Source organism: Gambusia affinis, linkage group LG08 (assembly GCF_019740435.1).
Source record: "Gambusia affinis linkage group LG08, SWU_Gaff_1.0, whole genome shotgun sequence".
NCBI classification, from domain to species: Eukaryota; Metazoa; Chordata; class Actinopteri; order Cyprinodontiformes; family Poeciliidae; genus Gambusia; species Gambusia affinis.
The window spans coordinates 26,098,197-26,122,206 of NC_057875.1; the positions used below are offsets into that span (position 1 = coordinate 26,098,197).

General features: G+C 40.4%; 1 protein-coding gene across 1 annotated transcript in view; it reads left to right on the forward strand.

Moving 5' to 3' along the window:
- swap70b (switching B cell complex subunit SWAP70b) overlaps window positions 1-13,739 on the forward strand; it is a 33,802-nt gene extending 20,063 nt beyond the window's left edge. Inside the window, exons 8-12 of the mRNA XM_044124941.1 lie at window positions 5,017-5,124; window positions 8,475-8,641; window positions 10,695-10,893; window positions 11,374-11,470; window positions 12,729-13,739. Of these exons, the coding sequence (XP_043980876.1) occupies window positions 5,017-5,124; window positions 8,475-8,641; window positions 10,695-10,893; window positions 11,374-11,470; window positions 12,729-12,847 (690 nt within the window). The 3' untranslated portion in view covers window positions 12,848-13,739. The remainder of the gene's footprint in view (window positions 1-5,016; window positions 5,125-8,474; window positions 8,642-10,694; window positions 10,894-11,373; window positions 11,471-12,728) is intronic.
- The last annotated feature ends 10,271 nt before the right edge of the window (window positions 13,740-24,010 follow it).

Below are 24,010 nucleotides of genomic sequence, written 5' to 3' on the forward strand. Positions count from 1 at the left end.
TAACAGCTGTCAGCTTTTATTATTATTCAATCCATGAAGACAAGAAGTAAAAGGCAAGAACAAAAATCCTTCAAACAACACAAAACCAGAGGGAAACCTGGGCCGGCTCCATGATGAGCTCAATGATTTCCATTCTGATTATATTTTGTGTACAGACGCGCCATAATCCACTTTATCTATGGTTTATTGTTGTGTGTGTTTTTCTATTTCCATTTATTGTCTTTGGTTGTTGAGTTTTATTTTGGATGTATAAAATGTTTTCCAGTTCTACTGTCAAGTGTTCTTTGCAAAACTAAAGTTTATTAGTATTTCAGAGAGGCAGCTTACATTATCATGACATTATCAATATGTCAGAAATGGTCTCAAAACAGCAATAATATCATTTATCACAGTAATTCCAGGGACGATTTATTGTGACAGGCCAAGAAGTGCCTCAACCAGCAAAACTAAGAACAGAACAAATCAGAACCTGCAGAGCTTTAATCGTAGAATGTCTGAATTCAAGAGTCAAGATTTTATTTTCAGGGATACAGAAAGCAGTGCAGAAAATAAAATCACATTCCTGCATGACAGGCAAGGCAGCTGAATCCAGTAGCATGTGGTTGTACAACATCCTGGCAAATAGTACAAACACATTCCTAAGCCCCAGCGATGCACCGATCCACTTTTTTCACTTCCAATACCTGAGGTTTAGTATCGTCCGATACCGATCCGATACAGAAAAGAAGTGCTGAATTGAGTTAAAGTGTTTCCTTTTTCAAACAAGGTTAGAAAAAGTACATTTATGTACTGAGTTACAGTTCTAACTAGCTTCACAAGATTGGTCAAACGTGTAAACTGCAACAAACGTTCTTTAGAATGGCTCAGGAAGTACAATTGGGAAATCTAAATATAATGTAAAGTAAATGATAAAACCTGACATCGCTCAGACTACAAAGTGTAGAGTTAGAGTGGATAGATCTTCCCTTAAGGATCGGGATGACCTAAAATTGCTTTCAATATTGGGGTCCATACAGATATTGATATTGGATCAGTTCCACTGAATTCATTCTATCAAGAAATAGTAACTCTGTAGAAGATAATCAGCAGAAGAATGGTGTTCACTTTGAATTGTGTCCCTCCCACTTAAGAACAAAACACGGACCGCCACAACCACAAACACTCCACCCAACACCACAAACTACATCTGAGCTCCTTTCACCTGTTTTGACTCCAACTTTTTGGAGTTTACAAAAAAAAAAATCTGGATTTTCTGTTTATCAGAGTTGAATGTGGATCTGAGAAACGCAGCACTTGGTGTTTTTGGCTGTGTGCAAAAAGAAACACGGCAAAGTAATGCTACACAAACCTGAACGGTGCCTGAACGCACCGTTCACTGTTGACATCGTGCTGGTTGTTTCTTCACCATGTCGATTTCTACAAGATAAAATCTTTTACCTACATTTTTTTTTGTTTCCTCTGCTGCTGCCCTCAGTCATCGAGCTGTTTTGCTGTAAGCTAACGATTCAGGACTGCAGAAGATAACACATTTCCTGATAATGTACGTGTTGCATTATTTTGAGTGGTTTCCCACACACACTTATGTCACAGCAGCACTGCTTCTACTACTGGAGGCTAAATAAGGCACAAAACTGATTCGGCAGCATTCCTGTGCAGCTATGTCACCGTAATGAAAGGACCGGAGTGTGTTCAGTGCTCGGTTATCTTCAGTGCTCTCCACTTTGTCATGCACTGCTGGTTTCACACATGCACTCTGTTGTTTCAACCGGCCCAACTAGATCACCTAAAAACTCTGGTTTGCTCTGAAAAGCCGCAGCCTGCTGATGAATAAAGTGCAGCGTGGGCGTGGCAGAGAGGACACATGACTCAGTAGATGTTTGAGTTCGTCAAACACTGGCCTTGACTAACAGCTTCCTCTTCTTACCGCCAGAGACAATGAGGTGAACAGGAAATGTCAGCTTTACCAAAAACTAAGGTGATGTCACTCATTACTCTGCGTAGTCACGTCAGAGTTCTGGTTTTGATGGGTCGTTACCAGTGGCTCTTTTACAACACGGTCCAAGCCAAGTTTTCAGAGTAGCAAAGTTTTTTTTAATTTGAAAATGACCAAACAATAATAATAATAATAAAAAAAAACAATCATGCTTGTCCAGTCAGGTGGCATATTTGGTTGAATAAATTGATATATGTATGCCTTTTGATTTCTAATCTGAAGTTCAAATTAGAAGTTTGGAAAGAATAACTTGGATTTCACATCACCTCCCACCGAGCTCAAAATCCAACATGGCTGCCATAACAAGAACCAATGTGGAAGGAGGGGGGAAGGGAAAACAGTTCATCTACAGTTCAGGGCATTTAAATCTGAATAATAATATACAACACCCCACACGAAACACTTTAAAGATCCAAGATTCTTCAGAGAGTTCTTGTACGTGGCGATGCCGATGGCGTCAGGCAGGAAGAATCTCCTGTAGCAGTCTGTGTTACAGTGAGTTTCAAGACGCCTTAAAATGGCAGACAAATTCGATGGGATTAGGTTTTCTTGTTGGTAATTTTTTTGAGCCACTGGTTCAGTAAAAACTGCTGGTTAGCAGACTTTGTAAATCAAACACACACCACCCAGCGTCCACATCACAGTAGCTAACAGCAAATTGAATTGTTGAAGCACTTCAAAACAAAAAAATAAAATACGCCTTCAATTAGTTTAACAGAAACATAATGTGAAAGCATCTCAAGACTTACCAGATTCTATAACTATTTTAGATCTGCTTCCTAAAGGCTTATTTAACAAAAACAAATCTGGAGTGGAAATGCTTTGTTGGGAGAATCCAGGTACGCGTTTTCTGGGAAAGCAGCAGCCAGATGTTGCTAATAAAACATACTTGATTAAATGAACACCAGCAAATGTGACTTCAATGAAAGAAGTCCTGGCATCTTGATGGTCTGAAGCAAACAGGTGTGCATTAGAAATCACCTAAGAGAAGAAAATCCTTGCTGTCCATTGATCTGGGAAGAATTATGGAACCACTTCCAAACTGTATGAAGCTTACTTTACAAAAATGATGCAAATTATCCACAGTGGAAAATGTCCAAGAGTTGTCACTCTCCAAAGGAGTGGGAAACAGTGGGAAACGTTTTCTAGGTGCTCCCAACCCAACGCATCACTGTGCACAACAACCTTTTGAAGACACTTTGATGATATAAGTTCCCACATTAAGTTTTTCTTTGTAATAAATAAGGTATTGTTATTTGAATGCAGTAGAGAGATGATTTACTATACAGCACTGCAGCATGTTAGGTGAAAACTAAAAATATTTCAGCACAAATACTTCACAGCACTTGTCAGGGATTGGTTGTTGATTTGGGTTTTTCATAGAAGCTGTGCACCTTTGCAGCCATTAGCACAGCGTTCTCCGCTCCCATGTGAAACCAGCTGTGTGACGTCTGAAGCATCAGCCAAACTAGATTTAATCAGCGACAACAAAACGGCTTGAAAAAAAGAAGAATCATAAGTTCAAACGTTAATCTGACAGAGCGGCGGTGTTGGAAATGAAGATTATTCGTATTGCACATTTCAGCAACAAGGAAGTTCAACGTGGCTTACATCATGAAAATGCAAAGTCATAACACGCCATACAGTCAACAATTGAGAAAATCAGTAACTTAACATTACATTTTGTTGAGTGCCATCACATAAACCATCAAAACACACGAAGAACCAAAGCAGCGCAGGATCACTGAGCTCTATATCCAGATTGAAGCTTCACTACCATCATCACAATCGTCGCAAACTGATTAAAAGTCATATTGTTTTATCACCCTGACAATTCTAAAAAATGTTTGTTTTTTTAAATTAAGACATGAAAATCACCTGTAATGTACCTCAGAGGAACTTTAGCAGATATCTGTTAGCTTGTGAGCTGAATTACATGTGACGATGCGGGAGGCAGCATCACGGTGACAAGCAGCCAGAGTGGAATAACTCTCTGTGTTGCTACAGACACTAGAGGACAGGCCAGGCTTTGTGTGGGACTGCAGCACGAGAATGCACAGCAGTCTGGTGTCAAGGTGCAGAACTCCATCTCACATAGTTAGCAGCTTGAATGCACAAGGAACACACAAACAGATACAAACACATGCCCGCACACGCATGCTATAGACCAGGGGTCCCCAAAGTGGGTCCTGGAGGGCCATCCTCCTCCTGCATGTTTTAGTTCTCTCCCTGGTTTAATGGACCTGGATCAAACGATGGCTCATTAGGAGACCTAAGAAGAACATTGACATGCTGAGAAGGTTGTTGGTAGGAGCCAACAAATCTAGGGTAAAACGTGTTACTGCATATGTTACTGTAATCTGTGATTAAAATGTGTGATCCATACTTCTCAGAGTGACCCCACTTTTATGACAATTTGCAGAAAATGCTGAATGAAATTGGCATGGTGCACATTCAAACCCACTAAATCACGTTCATCCATTTAAACTGACAGGCAGTGCCAGGAAATGTTTAGTCAGAGAAGCAGCCAGGAGACCCGACACGAGGTTGGAGGTCAGTTGATGCAACAGATGTTGGTCCCACACAACATGAATCTGACGTTTCTGGAAGATGGGCGTAGGAAAAAGTGTAATGCTAAAGGAAACCCAAAGCTAGCAGGAAGCATGTTGTGATGACTTTCTGAAGGTGCAGTGTCAGAAAGAGCAGGCGCTTCTTAAAGAGACAGAGGCCCAATTTCAAGGCGTTAAATTACAAAGTCAAACTTGTTTTAAGACGTATTTGATACAATGTTTTTATAACAACTGAAGGTAACACTGTTACTTGATTGTGCTACAAAATGAAACTATGTGGCTGGAAAATACACAATACTGCCCCTAATTACAGCTCGTGTGTTATCACAAACATCTACACTCAAAGGCTATCGTCTAACATTGACATCTGTCCAAACAGCCATTTTCACTTTGCTCATTTTAGATTTTGTCTCCTTTTTGAGTTTTTGTTTTCTGTTTTTTATCTCTGGCCAGGCTCTGGAGGAGGCAGCAGCAAACGCAGCAGAGGAAGAGAAAAAACGCCTCTTGACTCACACCGAACTTCAGGACCGCTACAGGACGGAGCTAGAGAGAGAAAAAATGGTACGTGATTCAGGAAATTATTCCACCAGAGCAACTGCAGAGGAAAAAACAACTTTTACTCAACTCTCTCTTTAGCTGCTCTGTATTTGCATGCGTCTTGGTATGCCAGGTAAAAAAAAAAAAAAAAAAACGATTGGAAGAAACCTCAATGCTCAAAATAAAAATAAAAATCTACCCCAATAAAGACCTGATGTACGGTTCCTAACATATCTGGCTTAACTCAGTTTCTCTGTTAAATGAAGTTATGTTATTGTTATTGAAATACACATTTGGTAATTATAGCAACCAGAAGATGTTTCATCTAGTTCATGACTTCCTCTGAAAATAACATGGAAAGCTGAGCGCCCTTTGTGGCTGTGTGACAAACTTTCTATAAAGATGTTTATCTGCGTATTTCGGCTCAGACAGCCCAGCAGAAACGTATTTACTTTCAGGTTTATTTCTGTTTCAACCAGAAGTCCCCCAGGCTTTGTTTTCGTCGCCTCCAGCAAGTACATTTTAGACAAATATTAAGTTCAGTGCAACATACGTGCCCTTTACAACATTTTTTATGCTCGTTAGAAATTCACTGGTTGAAATTTTCTGTCCAATCAAAAATAGCCAGCTCCAATTTTGGCTGATTATTTGTTTTATGTTTTTGTCTGAAAAGTCACTAAGTTTAGTAATAGTTCATTTCCAGACATTTCTGGAGGCAGACGAAATCTGTTTGACTGATGATTGATGACGTTTTATGAATCATAGGTTCTGTTAATTTATGTTTTTTATTCAGGTAGAATATATTTAATCTTGCATTAACAAAATTTTGCATTAACTTTTGTATTTGGGATTGTTTTGATTATTTTGGTAACTATATATATATATATATATATATATATATATATATATATATAGTTATATATATATATATATATATATATATATATATATATATATATATATATATATATATATAAAATTAAAATTCCCTTCTCACCCACATGGTGGTGATTCTTCTTCCTCTTAGCTCGGGTCCTCTACCAGAGGCCTGGGAGCTTGAGGGTTCTGCGAGTATCTTGGCTGTGCCTAGGACTGCACATTTCTGGACTGAGATGTCTGATGTTGTTCCTGGGATCTGTTGTAGCCACTGTTCCAGTTTGGGGTGACTGCCCGAGGGTCCCGATGACCACAGGCACCACTGTGGTCTTCACCTTCCAGGCCCTCTCAGTTCCTCCCTTAGGCCCTGGTATTTCTCTAGTTTTTCATGCTCCTTTTCCTGATGTTGCAGTCACTTGGTATTGCCACATCCACCACAACGGCTTTCCTCTGTTGTTTATCCACCACGACTATGTCTGGTTGGTTCGCCTCACCATTTTGTCTGTCTGGATCTGGAAGTCCCACAGGATCTTAGCTCGGTCATTCTCCACTACCTTCGGGGGTGTTTCCCACTTTGATCTTGGGGGTTCCAGTCCATATTCTGCACAGATGTTTCTGTACACTATGCCTGCCACTTGGTTGTGTCGTCCATGTATTCTTTCCCTGCCAGTATCTTGCACCCTGCTGTTATGTGTTGGACTGTCTCAGGGCCTCCTTGCACAAACCTACACCTTGGGTCTTGTCTAGTGTGGTAGATCTGGGCCTCAATTGCTCTGGTGTTTAGGGCCTGTTCCTGGGCGGCCATGATGAGGGCCTCTGTGCTGTCCTTCAGTCCAGCTTTTTCCAGCCATTGGTAGGATTTTCTGATGTCAGCCACTTCGGTTATTTGCGGTGGTACATCCCATGCAGGGCTTGTCCTCCCATGATGGTTCCTCCGGCACCTCAGCTTCTGTTCCCCATTGTTTGAGACATTCACTGAGCACATTGTTCTGTTGAGGCTTTGTCCCTGATGTATCTATGGATCTTGGATGTCTCGTCTTGGATAGTGGTTCTCACACTCACTAGTCCTCTGCCTCCTTCTTTGCGGTTCGTGTAGAGTCTCAGGGTGCTGGATTTGGGGTGGAACCCTCCATGCATTGTTAGTAGTTTCCGGGTCTTAACATCTGTGGCCTGTATCTCCTCCTTTGGCCAGCTAATTATTCCTGCAGGGTATCGGATTACTGGTAGGGCATAGCTGTTTATTGCACGGATCTTGTTCTTGCCATTGAGCTGGCTTCTCAGGACTTGTCTTATTCGTTGAAGGTATTTGGTTGTGGCTCTTTTTCTTGTGATCTCATCAAGGTTGCCATTTGCTTGTGATATTCCCAGGTATTTGTAACCTTCCTCTATGTCTGCTCTAGTCCGAATGACATCCCAATGTCCGTGCATATATATATATATATATATATATATATATATATATATATATATATATATATATATATATATATATATATATATATATATATATATATATATATATATATATATATATTTTTCCACTTTTTGAACTTGTAGGATCAGATTAACTTTTGTTTACATCTAAGTGGTAAGAATTATTTAGTTATTTTGCTGGAGCATCACATATTTGTCAAACAATAAAGTCAGAAGTGCGTTCAAGAAACAACCCATTTGTTGTCACCCACAGGCGTTTACTTGGAATAATTTTGGGTTTGGGGCTCAGAAGCCGTGACGTGCAGATTTAAGGAAACTGCGGCTGACTTATTGATTGCCCAATTTATTGGTGGATCCATAACTAGATTGACTTGAATCAAGAGATGATGTGAGGGCAGATGGTTGGAAACTCAAGAATCTAATCTTTTTCTGATCAGTAAGCGCAGATACTAAAGCTGTACTGGGTTTTAATGACGTTCTGTGGTAGTGAAGTTTCTATTTCCAGCATCGCTAGCTGTGATTCTGTTACAAACATGCGGAAAACCTTGTCAGTATTCCACTAATATTGAAAAAACACAATTTCTCAATTATAGTGTGTCAATTAAATAAGAAACGCAATTAAAATCACACATGAAAAAATATTCCCATTGCAGTTTTGTGAAATAAACCAATTTCAATATGGCCAATAAAACCACCTCATCCTGACATCGAAACATTTTTGTCAAAAAATGAGTTATCTTCTAAACTGTCATTGTTGTTTCCATGAAGCAAATTTATTTTCAGACTGTCAAATTGCACAATTGTATGGTTAGTGGAAATCCAGCTACTGAAGTGATTTAAACTGTATCTAGTGGAACCACAGCCATATAAACCTCATTAAAGGAAAGTGTAAGACATGTCTGCTGTTCATTCATGCTGCCAGAGAGCGAGAGAGAGCATGACGTTCAGCAGGTATGAATGACTTCCTGGAATCTTCTTGAAAAAGATGTCAAATCGTCACAAAATCCATCCTCCATCCGTCCTCCGTCGCTAATAGAAACGGGGTTTCATTTCTCGTCTACCAGGTACGGCAGGAGATGGAGGAGCAGGTGGCTCAGAAGTCCACAGAGCTGGAGCAGTACCTGCAGAGAGTCCAGGAGCTGGAGGACATGTACCATAAGCTAGAGGAGGCTTTGGAGGTGGAGAGGCGGGCCAGGCAGGATGAGGAAACCGTTCGTAAGCTGCAGGCACGGTCAGTCCGAAGGTGGAGGGCAGAGATTACACCGTAGAGAGGAAATATCCTCACAGGGAGAATAACGGGCTTCTTTCCTTTTCCACCGTAAAGTTGGGACAAGATATTAAAATTACAAAGAAGTTATTAACGTCTAACTCACAAAAGGCCTTCAGACTTCTGACTGCTTCTCTTTTTTTCACGGGAGTCTCACCGGGTCATTTATTCGTTTTTGCCACAGAGCCGCTGCGTTTCCTCTCTTGTCCTTCCTTCCTCTCTGCTGACATCAGCTTTCCACTGTCCCGTCGGCTGAGCGGCAGAGCGCTTCATTCTGATACTTAAGTTAACTCAAGTGTCTGAGAGGCAACAATCTGTCCTTAACTTGCTGCTAACTAGATTTTTCTTTCATTGATGTAATAAAGCTCTACCAGCCGGAGCTTCGTCTGAACAGAACCTCAGGTCAGAGCAACAGAACTAGAGCAGGCAGTTTATTGGTGGGGTTGAGTTTTTGTTTGTAAATTGTGAACTTTCTTCTTCTTCTGCTTGTGGTATTTAGTGGGAAACATCTTAATGGTGCATTGCTGCCACCAACTGGTAAGGAAGGTGGATTAAGATTCTAATATCTATACAAATAATACTGAAAAAATAAAATTAAGACAATTTAAGAATTTCCAGATTACTAATTTAATTTAATCTGTGAAGGCTGATGATTTGGCCACAGACGGTAAAGGCACCACACTGCCACCTGCTGATGCACAATGATATACAACGTCAGGCTGCCACTGATATCTCAGACTGAAATGTTTTCTACTCTACAGACTCATTCCATGCACAAATCTACACTAGTGGAGTGATTTTTCACTTTCGTCATCTTTCCTGCATACTGTCAGAATGCTACTCAAAAACACTTTCTGCACACGTGACCACATTTCCTGGCAGTCCTGGGAAAGACGGGTTTGTTTTTAATAAACTCGCTGGTGGCACAATTATTTGCATCGCTGATAATCCTTCTAAAATTAATCTAACTGGATCTATTCTTTAACAAATTAATAATCAAGATCTTCCTTATTGAATGACCCATTTCAGGTAACCATGCTGAAGGCAAAATGGGTCAAATATGGGCTTTCCATCCATACTCTGATGTAAACCTGACAGAACCTTTATGTAAGAACGAAACCGAGGAAAAAATTCATCCAAACTATTTTCATTATTTTGGGTAATGTCACAGTGTCACAAATTTGGTTTCGTTTTTTTGTGGCTGTATTTTGATTAATCAGAGCCGTTTTCATGTGCAGATCCAGCGTTGATGTTCAGTTTTAAACTGACATTGTCCCTGTGACTGTGATAACGTCAAAATAGTCTAGGATGTATTACCAAATTTAGTACGAGGCAATGCAAAACATTAAAATCCCCCCAAACACCCTAAGGCCTGGGAGAATCTGAAGAGCAGGACGTTAAGGAAGGAAAAAAATAAGACGTCTGCAAAGGGCGACCTCTTGTGGTCAGAGGTGGCTAGAGCAACCTAAAAGTTTCCCCAAGTAACTAAAGAGTATTATTACTCCAGCAGAGATAAGTAGTCATGAAAATTGTAAGTAAGGACACATGTGTTTAGTAGACAAATTACTTTTACTTTCCGACAGTTTGATTCTAATCGCTGGTTTATATTTATATTGTACCAAGATATATAAAACAATATCCAAATGCTAATATTTTCACATTAAATTGGTTAAATAAGTAATAAGATACCTGAAACACTCAAGTCCAAATCTGAAAACTATTTCTAGTAACAAGATACTCTGTGCCTTCAAATGGACCGGCTCGGTCATCCAACAGGAAACAGGACAGAGACTTCCTGCTTCACCTTCACCAGTATCAGAGTGTGATTGGTTAAAATGTACAGTACAGACCAAAAGTTTGGACACACTGTTGTGTCCAAACTTTTGGTCTGTACTGTACATCTATATCATTTAGCAAAGCGACCAGAGAAGAAAACTGAGGACCGGTGGGGCGGTTGCCCATTTGGCCCTTATCAGTGAGCGCCAGTGATTGCGTTGCTCGTCTGTGTGTGGAGCAGGTTGCTTGAAGAGGAGGCTGAGAAGCGAGCCGAGCTGGAGCAGATCCACCTGCGTCAGCAGCGGGCCATCTCTGAGACCGAGGCGGAGAAACAGGAGCTGGAGAAGGAGCGGCTGGCCAAGGAGAGCGCCCTGCAGGCCGCCATGAAACAACTGGATGAGCTGGAGCAAGAGAGGCAAGGAGCGCTGGAGCAATACCAGGTCAGCTACAAATGTCATGTGGCCCAGAAATAATCAGGGCTCTTAACGTTTTAGCATGACCTGTGTTAAATATGACAAATTCTTCAGTTCAGCTTTGCTCTCCTTGTCTCATTTTGGGTCCTCTCAACCTAATTGTGTTTCTAAATCACACCAGCTTTAGAGTTCATCCTTTTCTGTTGTGTCTCATGTCCAGTAATCTCAAACCAGATGGAAATATTCTGGGGGTTTTTTTGTCTCACAAGAACACAGTTTAAAACAGCAGGAATGAACTCTTCTAAATTCATACTCCGCCTCTCAAACTTATTCAATTAAAAATGTCGAGCCATTTCTCACTACTGCTAAAAATAGCTGTGTGTGTGTGTGTGTGTGTGTGTGTGTGTGTGTGTGTGTGTGTGTGTGTGTGTGTGTGTGTGTGTGTGTGTGTGTGTATATGTTTAAGTTTAACAAGGTTTCTAAAGTAACTCTTTGTGTGTGAACCAGACGGTGATGAAAAAGCTGGAAGATGCGACTAACAACACCAAGTCATGGAAGCACAAAGTGGCTCAGCAGGAAGGGATGCTGCGCCTCATCCAACCAGGTGACGCTCTCTGCTGCCCCTCTCTGTCTGAATCTGGTTTTAGAGGAAGAGGCTGCAGGGATTTTAAGGTTGCAGTTCCATGATTAGGACCCCAAACCTGAGTTTTTAGATGTTTGTCAGATGTTGACACTATACACCACCGTCTATTGCAGAAGGATTCATACTTGCATAAAAGTCCTAGTGCAATCTTTTATTGGGGTTTAATGTGACTTATACAAAGACTAAAGTGCCCACAGATGTACACTATTAGAGGAGTCATGGTCACTGTTTCCATTCATCGGGGCACCAACTCCACATTAACACCATGTGCATAAAACCAACGGAAAACTTGTTTAGAATGGAACTAGATAACAAATTTCCTTTTTTTATCTGGTGCACATGGCAACCACCTTTTAATTGCCACCCTGGGCAGCTGCCCTTGTGGCTCATATCAAAAAGTGATTCTGTGGCAGACACAGAAACAGGAAAAGAAACGACACAAGGCGAGCATTTCAAAAACCACTTGTCTGCTTCGTTTGTCTCGCTCTCTGTGCTACACCCAAACCCGTTGCCATGGCAGCCGACTAACAGCTCCACCAACGTATCAGAATTCAACGGCAAAAAACACGCAAACCTTCCCCAGAACGTTGAGTCTGTCGGTTTTGCGTTTTGAGGCTCGATGTTTATTTTATGATTATTAATAAGTGATCGTCTGAGCACAGCGGTGGTTGATTAGCTAATATAAACACCTGCTCTACTGATGATCTGTCAGAGTTGGGGTGTGGGTTGCTTTAATTTTTTTTTTACTGAACCGAAACACTGAGTCCTGCAACACATCTATAGGTTAAGTTTGTAAAAGTCAAGCTAGCATAACTGACCTACTTCTCTCTCCCTCTCTTTTATTTTAAATTAAAACCTTCCACTGACCTGTGAAATGTGATGCCCTTGAACCTTGTTATCTAACTGTCATAGTGTTGATGATTAGTAGCAAAACACTGAGTCCCTTTTGCTTTTATATATCACACATATCACCGTGTTGACACCTCAACCGATAAAACCATTGGTAGCCATTGTTCACCTGTAGTTTTTTGCCCTCCAGCAGGGGTCAACGTGTCTGTAGCTAATCTTACAAATAGTACCGTGATTTTTTGTTGTACGTTTCTGTTGTGATACAGGTCTTAAATTTAAATTCACAATCATCTGGAAAAGTATTCATTTCGAGCTGGCGAAACCGGCAGGAATTTTGAATGAAGAATGATGTTTTCCTTGTCGTCCACAGGCTCTAAGGGGCCACAGAAGATCACCAACTGGGGCCCGGCAGCCTTCTCTGACGTGGAGCTCAACCTGCGGGAGAAGCAGTGGCAGGAGATGAAGAACCAAGCCGCACAGGCTCAGTGAAGCTGCCGTGAGAACTCGGCCTCAAACAGGTCACTGACTCAGCAGGCTGGTTAGACGTGTTCAGTAAAACAAACGTTTAGTGACTGAAATCAAACCTGGTGACTGGATTTTCCAACGGGTTACAAATACCTGGTTTACTAGCAAACTGAGGCATTTTTAAATTAGGGCATTAATTAACTTATCAGTTTAGTTCCTTTGAATAAATCTTTAGTGTTGTCCAGCTATAGACTAACCAGCCATGCTGTCAGTGTACAACACTAAAGGCTAGAGCTGTAGTTTAAACATGATGCGCCAAGTTTCACTTGAATCCAGTAAAGAATCCAGACGTCTGTGACAACGGTGAGGAAACACTGGAACACAGACAGTCACAGCGTCTAGTTAAAGGCTGTAAATACAACAGAGCTGTTATGTTAATGCTGTAGATATCAAGTCATTAATCTGAGATATTGTCGCAAAAATACAAAACTGCGTCATCCTGCTCCTCCGTTTCTTCTAGTGATTTATTCCGATCCGTTGTCCTACACAGAAACAGCACAAGCACACTAATACATTGGTATCAATTCAACAAGCAGGCATTTTTATTGTGAGTATTCTTTTTTTGTTTTCTGTTTCTACTGTGTGCGGTCTGCCTTTGTCTGTGCTTCTGGTGCACATGGAGTAGCATAGTCTAAAAACGACAAGCTTAGAAAAGATTCTGCATTTACTTTTGAGTCTAACTGGGGAAATAAATCACACCCGAAGAAAAAGTGTTTGCATTAAATCGCCGGTGGCGCAATTACTGATGCTCCAGTTTTGGAGAAACTCTTTGCCTGCAGGACCGAATCTCTTCTAATGCAACGTTTGACCAAAATGGAGCAGACAGACAGACAGACAGACAGACAGACAGACAGACAGACAGACAGACAGACAGACAGACAGACAAACAGACAGAGGGGTGTTGATGGTTTTTTTCCTAGAGTTCCCTGAGTCGACTCTTAGGCCAGACAGCAGGTGATCGTATGAAGATGACATAAGTATTCTTTGGGATTAATAAAGTACGTTTGAATTGGGTTGAATTTATATTATGGAATACTGTTTAGAAGTCCCTTAAATCTCAACTTCAAAAAATGAAGGATGCATTAAACATCTTTCAGCTACATCTATTTAAAATGGATTTTGAGAGACACTGAAATTGTGCCACCTCTTGGTTTTAATTCCACTTTGTTTTTAGAGCTTTCCTCTCTGATTATTGGACATTTGAAACGTTTCAGAGACAAATTGTGCTTGAGCGACCAGTAAACTGTGGCTGTGACTGTAAACTCATTTAGGAGCAACAACCAACAAGCTAGTTGATCTGCCCATCTGCTTCCTTAACATTGTTAGTTGTTTGTACAATATTTTATCAGTACGTATTGTCAAATTGACTGATTTATCATGTGCAGCTGGTTAAAGGGGGATGTTGGTTTACCGATTCTGTGCTCGTACTTAAACAGTGCTCTACTTTTAATCTGATTCTCAAGCAAACAAAAGGCTTGAGGTTCAAACTGTTAAAAGTAAATTGTGTATCTTTGGTGTCAAAAACGGTCAGAAGCAAAAGCTGTCCCTGGACTCTCCTAGACCATTTTAATATGAAGATGAGACATTTTGTCATTTTAGCCAGCGTCCACTACAAACAGGACTTCTAACTGCCGGACGGACGTCTCTACTGCACTCATAATGTCCTGATTAACTCCTGTGATTGTTGTTGTTGTTTTTTGACATATGCATTTGTAAAAAGCTGGAGACGGAGCTGTGTAATAAAAACAATTTCTAATTATGTTCTGTTTGAGGTGTGGAATCAACTTTTTCTCTCTTCATCCCAACATTGTTTCCATTGCACAGCAGTTTTCATTATAGACTTTCCTTCAGCTGAGGCCTGTGATTAAGAGAGCTGCCAACAGGGGGCGCCAAGTTCAATAATAAATATGGCCAACGCAACAATCAGTTCTGTTGTTCTATTGTTAATAAAAGATAAATCCTTCATTTGTTGTGCGCGACTAATTTTGCACTAAATACACAACAGGCAAAACTGGTAATAATGAATAAAATCATATGTAATTGTTTTTCGTTGTATTTTTAATACTACAGTTAGTAATTGGGACAAGCCAACACTATTTATAGATTTAGAATTTGAAAGAACAGTTTTTGACATCACAAATATGTAAAAAGAGTAATGACTATAGCTGATATCTGATTTCATTGTGATTTATGACACTGGTGTTCATGAGTAACTTGCAGTTAATAAAAATTTAATAGTTGGTTTGTTTTTGTCTCTCCTAAATATATCATGAAATATTTTTGTTGCTTTTGTAAGCATGTGAGAGGGTGTGGAAATACTGTCTTGACACAAATATATGCTTATATGCCTACTATTGTGTGTAATATTTCTCTCCCCGTGCAAAAAAACCTAAACGAAACTGGCGCTGCCAACTTAGAAATATTCTAGTTATTAATTCCAACAATTGCAGTTCACTAAAAACTAACCACCTTTTTCTATTGAATAATAATATTATGAAGTATGTTTTGGGTAGCGCATTGTAATTTCTGGATATGCTACCAACTTTGAGTAACTTAAGTGGATGAAGAACAAACATATTTTAGCCAAAAATCAACCAGACACAGAGACGCACCTGCAGTTTATGTCAAAGTTAGACCTCCTGTTTGTTCACCAGCGTTGTTGTTGTTGTTGTTTGTTGCAAATACCATATACTGTCACTGGAAGTCCACATTTATACATTACTGTAAAAGTATTATTTTTTCAAGTCTTGTATAGAAAAAAACCCCTGAAAAGTCTTTGGAGAGAAAATAATCTATATATTCCACCTTTGTCTCATTGCCTCAATCTCTCAAATATTGCAACAACAACAAACAAACAATCAAACATATGGACATACAATATAATAGAAAGTCTTACTGTTATTTCAATTACGAAACAGAAATAATTCTCACAGTGAATTTCAATTGTAAAATGAGAAATAATATGAAGACTTGAAAATATCTGAAAGGGAAACTGCTTGAATATGCTAAATTAATGTTAATAATAATAATAATAATAATAATAATAATAATAATAATAATAATAATAATAATAATAATAATAATAATAATAAATGTCTCTACAAAAGTAAAATAAAACCACATTAAAATTTTTTTTGATAAACACACCAAGGCTTTTCCTCCCTCACACAGGCCTTAAGTCCCTTTGGGAATGAAGTTCTACCAAAATCAAATAAAAAATATGGCGAGATTTCTGTGCCACAAATTGGGCGAAGTGAGCTATCTGTGCGCACACATCTTTGTGAACGAACAATAATTTGAATCGCGTGCGTTTAAATCTCACAAAAGCTCACTCCGTAGTGTTTCGGCACGCGCTCATTTCTTGACGACTCACTCAGTCTGCTCTCTGCTCGCGCTCGGCTGTTTCTCTGCCTCTCGCCACTTCGTCGTATGTAAATGAACCAAATCGCCAGCCAATCACAGACAAGTATTTCTTTTTCTGCAGTATGGCGGACCTCAGTTCCAGACTTTTGTCTTCCTTCCAGGTTGCCCTGAGTTTCTTTCCATCTGTTCTGTCAACTCTGACCAACTTCCTCAATGCTGAAGAAAAGAATCTCCACACCATGATGCTTCCACCACTATGTTTCACTGTGTGGACAGTGTGTGTTGTAATTGGAGACTATTTTCGTATTAACGGTGGCGTTTCAATACAGTTGAAGATAAAGTTGATGCTCGCCCACAGTCAGGTAAGTTCAGGGTGTTTATAGTTCAGGACGTATTTCAGGCGCCCAACTTCCACGGATCATAAAAGAGATATATTTATTGGATTGCAGAGCAACAACAGGCAAAGCAATCCAATAAATGAAAGAAAAATATAAAACCTTATCAGGCATTTCAATTAGGCTCAGCAGGAGGGGAAGAGACAGACAGACTTCGAGTTGGCTGGAAAAACATTGTCCCTGCTTATTGTCCCTCAGACTTTTCTGACTTCAGATTTAGGAATGGGAGCCAGAAAATCTAATTTTTTTAAAAAGACCAGCATTGACATCAGAATGAATATTGGTTAAAAAAAATATTCTCGTGTGTAAGCTCCTCAAGTGTTATTTTCCCCGTCTAAGTTTCAAAATTTTCGTTGTACTCCGAATCAAACTTTAAAGAAAAAAAAGCAAAAGGTAAACTCTGAGTTTTTACGACTTCTCGGCTGCCTCACCCCAATTCACCTATGCATGTCCCCAGCTCCTCATCGTTCCTGGAAATCCACCCAGCAATGAAGGTCCGGTCCTAAAACTCAATTATCTCAATGACTGACATCCTACAACAGAAAAAGAATTGTATCCACATTCTATGCAGATGAATCTACCTTGTTAAAATCTCCACTATTATTTCACCCCAGCCCCATCCTCACAGAATCCCCAACCAAGCTAATTCACTCCATCCCTTTTCCGTATCGTGCAACAGTCATTTGAGCGAAAAGGGAAGGGCCAAACAAACACATACACACAAAATCCACCTCCCCCCAACCCATCCAAAAAAAAAAAAAAAAAAATCTGTTGTCCAGATGCAGTCTCCACATACCACAGCTGCACTAACACCGCTTTATACAACAAGTTGGCTCGTCGTTAGTGTCGACTAGAGTGCCGGATGCGTCCTCCGATCACTCCCAGCTCTCCCCACAACCCCCAGCAGCGTCTGTATCCCATCATCGCTCCATCTTTATATATCCTCATAATCACTGTGATGAGGTTATGAGGCCTGTGGCACGCGTGCTGCATTCCTGGGAGGTGATGCGAAACAGAAATGCATTAAATTCCTGATCTGGAATCCATCGCAGGGGGTTTATAGCACATCTATGCGTATTAGAGAGTGTGCGTGTCTGTGGAAGTTATGGTTGGGTTAGAATGTCTAAAACGATTCGTATCCTTTAGAGTTCACAAATGTCAACGTGTTTCATAAAGATTTTAATGTGATAGGCCATGGCAAGGAGGTGCAAATGGATGAAGTGGAAGGAAAATTACTCATGGTTTCAAAATTCTTTGCGAATGAAAACGTGAACGGTAAGGGCATGTTGGAGTATCAAGCCCCTTTTAATTTGATACTACTAAATAAAATCCAGGATAGCTGGAACAAAGCCACGTAACTATTAAAGTCGCAGTTGCCACAAACCATGTCAGATCACCTTGTACGCTTCATTTGACACTACACATCATCTCTATGGTGAAACATGATGATGGCAGAATCATGTTGTCTACAATTTACTTTTCAACAGGGATAGAAACACTGACACAGGCCATGACACATGGCTTGTTTCCGATCCTTCATGCAGAGATACAGGTTTTGAGTCGAGGGTCCCTTTAGGAACCACTAGAGTCGTGAGGTCAAGTGTTCCTGTGAGAGTAGGTAGTGGAAATCCTACCAGCATAAGCATGTACTTCTGTACTTCTGAGCTCCTGCGATGAGTCAGTACATTGCTTTTTCTTCAAGTAAAATATTTGAGTTTGTGTCTTCCCCCAAAGTGGATATGCTTTAGTTTGCCTCAGTGCCTCACTCCCTGCCTTATAGATGACATTCCCGATAAATTGTTGCGTAGTTCCGACCAAGGTAAACTACTCTGAAGTCAGAGTTGACTGCTAAGAGAGAGACTGCGTCTCAGGACAGTCGGGGATGCGGTTCCGGCGGTCGTTGAGGCCCCATTAGCTGCATCATCCGACCCCCTTTTCTGTTGGATCCGATGCCAAATGGGATCAAGTGTATCTTGGCCCAAACATGTTAAAGTTAATGGAGCCTCCTACAGAGCGAGCCTTAGCAATTTCCTGACTCCAACTGTCCAACCAAGACAGATGTGGGGTCTAATTTGGTGAGAACGTTGCAGCAATTTGGCGGGAGTGTCACCTTGAGCGGCTCATGTTCATGCTGTGTACTTTCTGTCACATGAATTCTCAATCTTGCTTCATGTGTCGGAGCCTGAATGTGAGGGAAGAATTGGACATGAAGAATTGGACATGAAGAATTGGACATGAAGTCTGTCTTGATTCTTGTAATTGACGTACATCATCAGATCCAATTTTCCATCGGCTCAGATGCTAACAGAACCAGTGCGTATTTGCCTTAAGAGATAGGAAAGACTTGATAATAGTCAATAGATTGATTCATCTTCCAGGAACTCAGAATAACAATTAGCATACCTCAACCTATGCTGCAGTGAATTAGATCAAGGCATATTCATGCCAGAAAACCAACTTTCATAGACGCTGTCCATCCATCCAGTGTTACTGGGCTTGGGCTATGTTACCAACACAACATAGGGTTAGAAATAAAAATGTCTTATTGGAATCATTCAGGTTTTTTGGTAACACAGAAATCTTTTCAGACTCTTATTTGAAAAAATAACATACATGTTTGTTTGTCTTTTTTCACCATCATGCAACTTTTAGTGTCTCAGAAATCCCCTAAAGAGTACAAAGTAATAGATGTTTGCTGTTGTATGTAAATGCTTTTCCAATGCTCTGTGTTTTTGTAAGCGTACCTCACTCCTCCCTTGACTTCTAGCATCTGAGACAAGACAACCAAGAGTTTCCAAAAATTTTGTGTTTGAAAGTTTTAGGAATTTTGGCTATTTACAGTAAATGAGGTTCTCATGGCACCCGAGGGACGTAGTAAGTTTAAGGAGCAGAATAGTACCCAGGGAGCAGTAAAACCAAACACCTGCAGAACATTTCCCTTCCTTCGCCGTATTGCACATGGCAGTTCATGAAACCCAGGGGTGTGATAGCAGAGCATTAGCAGGTCATGGAGGCGGACAAAAAAGAGACGGACAAAAATAGCATTTTTACATTATCAATTTCCATGGAAAATCAAAGGGCCCTCCACCCCCCACAAGAAGTTTCCTGTAAGGGCCAATGATGCAAACAGATGTCCTCCTCTGCCTCATAAAACTGGAAAGCACTTAGCAGGAACGAGAGAATGCAGATTTATCAGCCGCATTCCGCTGCGCGAGAACCGAGGTGACGACTGCCAGAAAGACTGCTGTTGGCTCATTGTTGGAATGTCACCTTCAACCTCATTTCACCTGCATGTCATCCTTCTTGACCACAACCACATGTTTCTTCCCTAAACACACACCCCCGCCCCTCACCCTCCGCCACCCCCTGAATCCACCCTCCTGACATTTCACAATACCGTATTAGAGTTGGACTTGTTTAATGTGGGACTAACACCAGAGACTGAAGGTTTTGGTTTAGAAATTCCATGAGGTTGTAGGGTGCGGGGAGACAAAATTCAGGACGAGGAATCTGGCTCCAATCAGTGCATCTGACTTAGGTTGTCTCTGCACCCACAGGAAGTCCAAACCCGAGGCCGCGGCGGGGAAATCAGACCCCTCTTCCTCGATTGTTCCCTCCAGATCATAAATATCTCTTGACAAGCCAAAGGTGATCTCTGTGCCACTCGAACTTCCCTTTTTTTCAATTTATCATCATCCGTCACAGGTAGGAGGTAAGTAAACAACTGCACAGCAGAAATGAAGAGGCAAGCACATTTGTAAATGCGCAGTGACACATTATACGAAGCAGTTAGTGACGCATGAAAGGAAGAGGTAAGCAGCAGAGGACATTTTAACTGAACCACTTCAGACAACAGGTGATAGGTGGTGACCGACGGCGTAACTACGACGTATCTGAGGAACGCTTCACGCGACAAGACGGAAAGACTTCAAAAGTCAGAGAGTCATCTTCTTCCTCCCCCGTGAAGACAAAAGAATGTGTAGCAAGGCGCAAATATAAAACACAAGTGTAGAAGAAGAAGAGGATTTGGAAAAAACAAAACAAAAAAACCACCCTGCAGCCCCCCATGGATTGCTGCATTCCTGCCAGCGCATGAAGCTACATCCCTCTCTCTCTTTCTCTCCCTCCCCGTTTTCTGTTTCAGCTGAAACAGTCCGACTTATCACAGCTGAGCCACATTTGGAGATGGCCTTCTCCCAAAGCATTTGTTTACACGCATCCTACCTAATTGCACAGAACGCATGCGATCGTGCAAAAAAAGATAAATATAACCGAGCGCAGCAGGTTTGAACGGAGCAAGTCAAGCGCAGCTCGTGTTTATCTGGTGAAGTGTTTGGATGAACCTGAGCGGGATCCGGCCAGCGAAGAGAGCAGCTGACGGTTTCCCATCTTCACGCTCCCGGCGTGTTTCAATCTTTTGGTTGTAACTTATTTAAAAACAAAAACGTCTCTGTGGTGACACAGCCACTGGTGGTAGATTCGCTAATAAAAACCAATGACAGCAATAGCTGTGTTATATAACAGTTGGAGCCTTTGTCACGAACCTGTGTTTTCCCCCCCTTACATGTCACCATTTTCCATCTTAAATTGAGACCCAGATAGTTTGTTTGTCATTCCACTGATTTTTTTTCTTTTTTTCTGTCTATGCTTCCAACACAGTGAGAGCTGCAGGACTATCAAGTTGAACAATGAGAGGATGAGGGAGCGTATCTGTTGAGGAATTACTGCTGCGAATCGATTACAGGAAGGATGCAGATTACATTCTGGCGCTGTGACTAATCACTACTAATCGCCGTGATAAACTTTGGAATCTTGAAATGTGAAAATGCATCACGTCCTAAAAGAAATATGAAAGAATATCTTTTATGCCTGAAACTTCTCTATTTCCCAGGTGCTTGCACTCATCAAAAGATGCTGTTTTATTTGAAATGTAATTCAGACATGTTAACCATAAATTGGCCGTTCTTCCACTCAACTCTGAATTACAATAAATAGGCTGCATCAATTTCAACTTTTCAAAGATTTTATTAGGTTTTAATCACACCAGGGACACAGTCATTGAAAACAAGTAGTACACCAATGCAATGTTGCATAATACACAAACAGCTAATTCAGGGAAGTTATACAACTCTATACTAATATTCCTGTTACTGACAAATACTCTGGAATTTCCCAATAAGTATCTACATACTACCTCGGTTTCAACGTCCATCACAATGCTTTTTCAGTTAAATCTAACGCTGATAGCACCAGTGTGACGTTACATTGTTTTGTTTTTGTGTTAAGGCGGCATCAGACAGGTACGTAGGTAACGAGAGAGAGGGAGGACATGGGTCAAAGGTCACCTGGCCGGGAATCAAACCTGTGACAGCTTCAAGGTCAGAGCTCGGGGGATAAGCGCAACCCACATATCTCCATATGTGGGTTGCGCTTATCCCCCGAAAACGTCAATAACGTTCCATACTAGATGAACTGGAACTAGAGCTTGTACATGTTTCTTATATATGAAGCAAGCATATCTAAGCAAGTCTATAAATTTCAACAGTCTCTCTGAAAAATATTAATGAGACGAGAATGTCTGTTTGTCAAACGCTTCGGTGGATTTCCTGAATAGTGATTCTGTTGTTTTAAGGTTTGATCTGCTTTCGAATGACCTAATAAAATAACAATCCCTGTCTGGGTTTTACATCGTAGCTTGAAGAGACGCTAAGCGTTCGGTATGTAAACTTCTGATTTTGAAGACCTTAATGAGTAAATCCCTCACACGTTCTCTCATTATTATCTAGCACATAAAAATAATTTTTGGTAAATCTAGCTGACCAGAGAAGTTTGGTCTGATTCGACTTTAGACGGTGAGGAGGGACAGGTGTATGTAAATTTCTGGTTTCAACTGTAAATATTTTGTCTGGGTTTAAAATAAATGTGATCTCAGTTTAGGTCTAAATCGTTGAAACAATATGTGCAAACAAAACTTAAATACCAGAAAGCATAAACTGAAGCAGGCAGCTTTGTTTAATTTAGCATTATAAACTAATGTCATCCGTTTCCATCCATCAGCGTGAAAAAAAAAAAATTCTCTATTTTTTTTTAAATTATCATTTGTGTGCGCAAAACCCGAGAGATTAATGGTAAATATGAGGAGAACTTTACCTGTTTACAGAATAGAAACACATTTGGATCTAAACTGTCATTAAATAAGCTGTGCAGGATGTGCGCTGACAGCGAGATGCTTTCTGGGTTTCATTAAGGTTTGTTACCATAAGGAAAATGTCAGCTGTGCAGCGAGAATAATAACTCCAAGCATCCCAGCGATCACACGCAGCTCCAAGGTGAGAGAGTTGTTCGTAACCCAGAGAAGACGCACTGCTTACAGTTGCTCCGCTGCTTGATGAGTGACAGAGTTTAATTTGTATTTTAAAACATAACAGTGTCACCACAGCAATAAAAAACAAAACAAAACACTGGAATAGCACATGAGGAAAGGTCTCAATCTTGTATATTATGTGCTATTCTAGCTACAGAAACACTGGACTAGTTATCATAAATCTTGATTTCAGGATTAAGTACCATCTCTATTTTTGCTTTGTTGGTACGAGCAAATATCACGCTAAAGCAGTAGTGTGTAACTTTTATTTATAAATGCTTTTTTTTCTTCTATTTTTTCAGATTTGTTAAAGCTGGTATGTTGTGACAGATTATGAGAAAGATAATCTGCGAAAAAATCATCCTACCATTATTTTAACAAATGCATCGCTCCAGCCAATCAGAGCCAGGAGGGAGGGTCTTAGCGTTGTCAATCACCCTCATACAGCTCTGGAAAAAATTAAGAGACCACTGCACTGCAGCCCATTGAAAACCTCCTGGTTTCTCCACCAAATATTTCTTTATAAACTCTTCCTGAGTTAAAACATTAGTGTTGTTGTTTCTAAACTAATATGAACTTGTTTTCTTTGTATTGTTTGAGGTCTGAAAGCACTGCATCGTTTTTGTTACTTTGACCATTTCTCATTTTCTGCTAATAAATATTAAGTTTTTGCTTGGAATTGTTGTCAGTATACTGATAACATGTCAACAAACTATCATTTTACTATGTTCATGAGTAAAATGAACATTGTTCTTTTATTCTACAAAAAAACAATGTTCATTTTACTCAAACATATACCTATAAAACATAAAATAAGACATCTTTTTAAGTTGTCTCTTAAGTTTTTTCCAGCAATGTGTATCTTTCCCTATCTCTCTGCTATGCTACAGCTAGTTCCTCACACCGGAGCCCAATGTGGCTAGTTAGCATGGCTAGTTAGCATGGCTAGTTAGCATGGTCGCAGATAATGAAAGACAAATGGTTTACCTGTAACAGTAAGTTGTT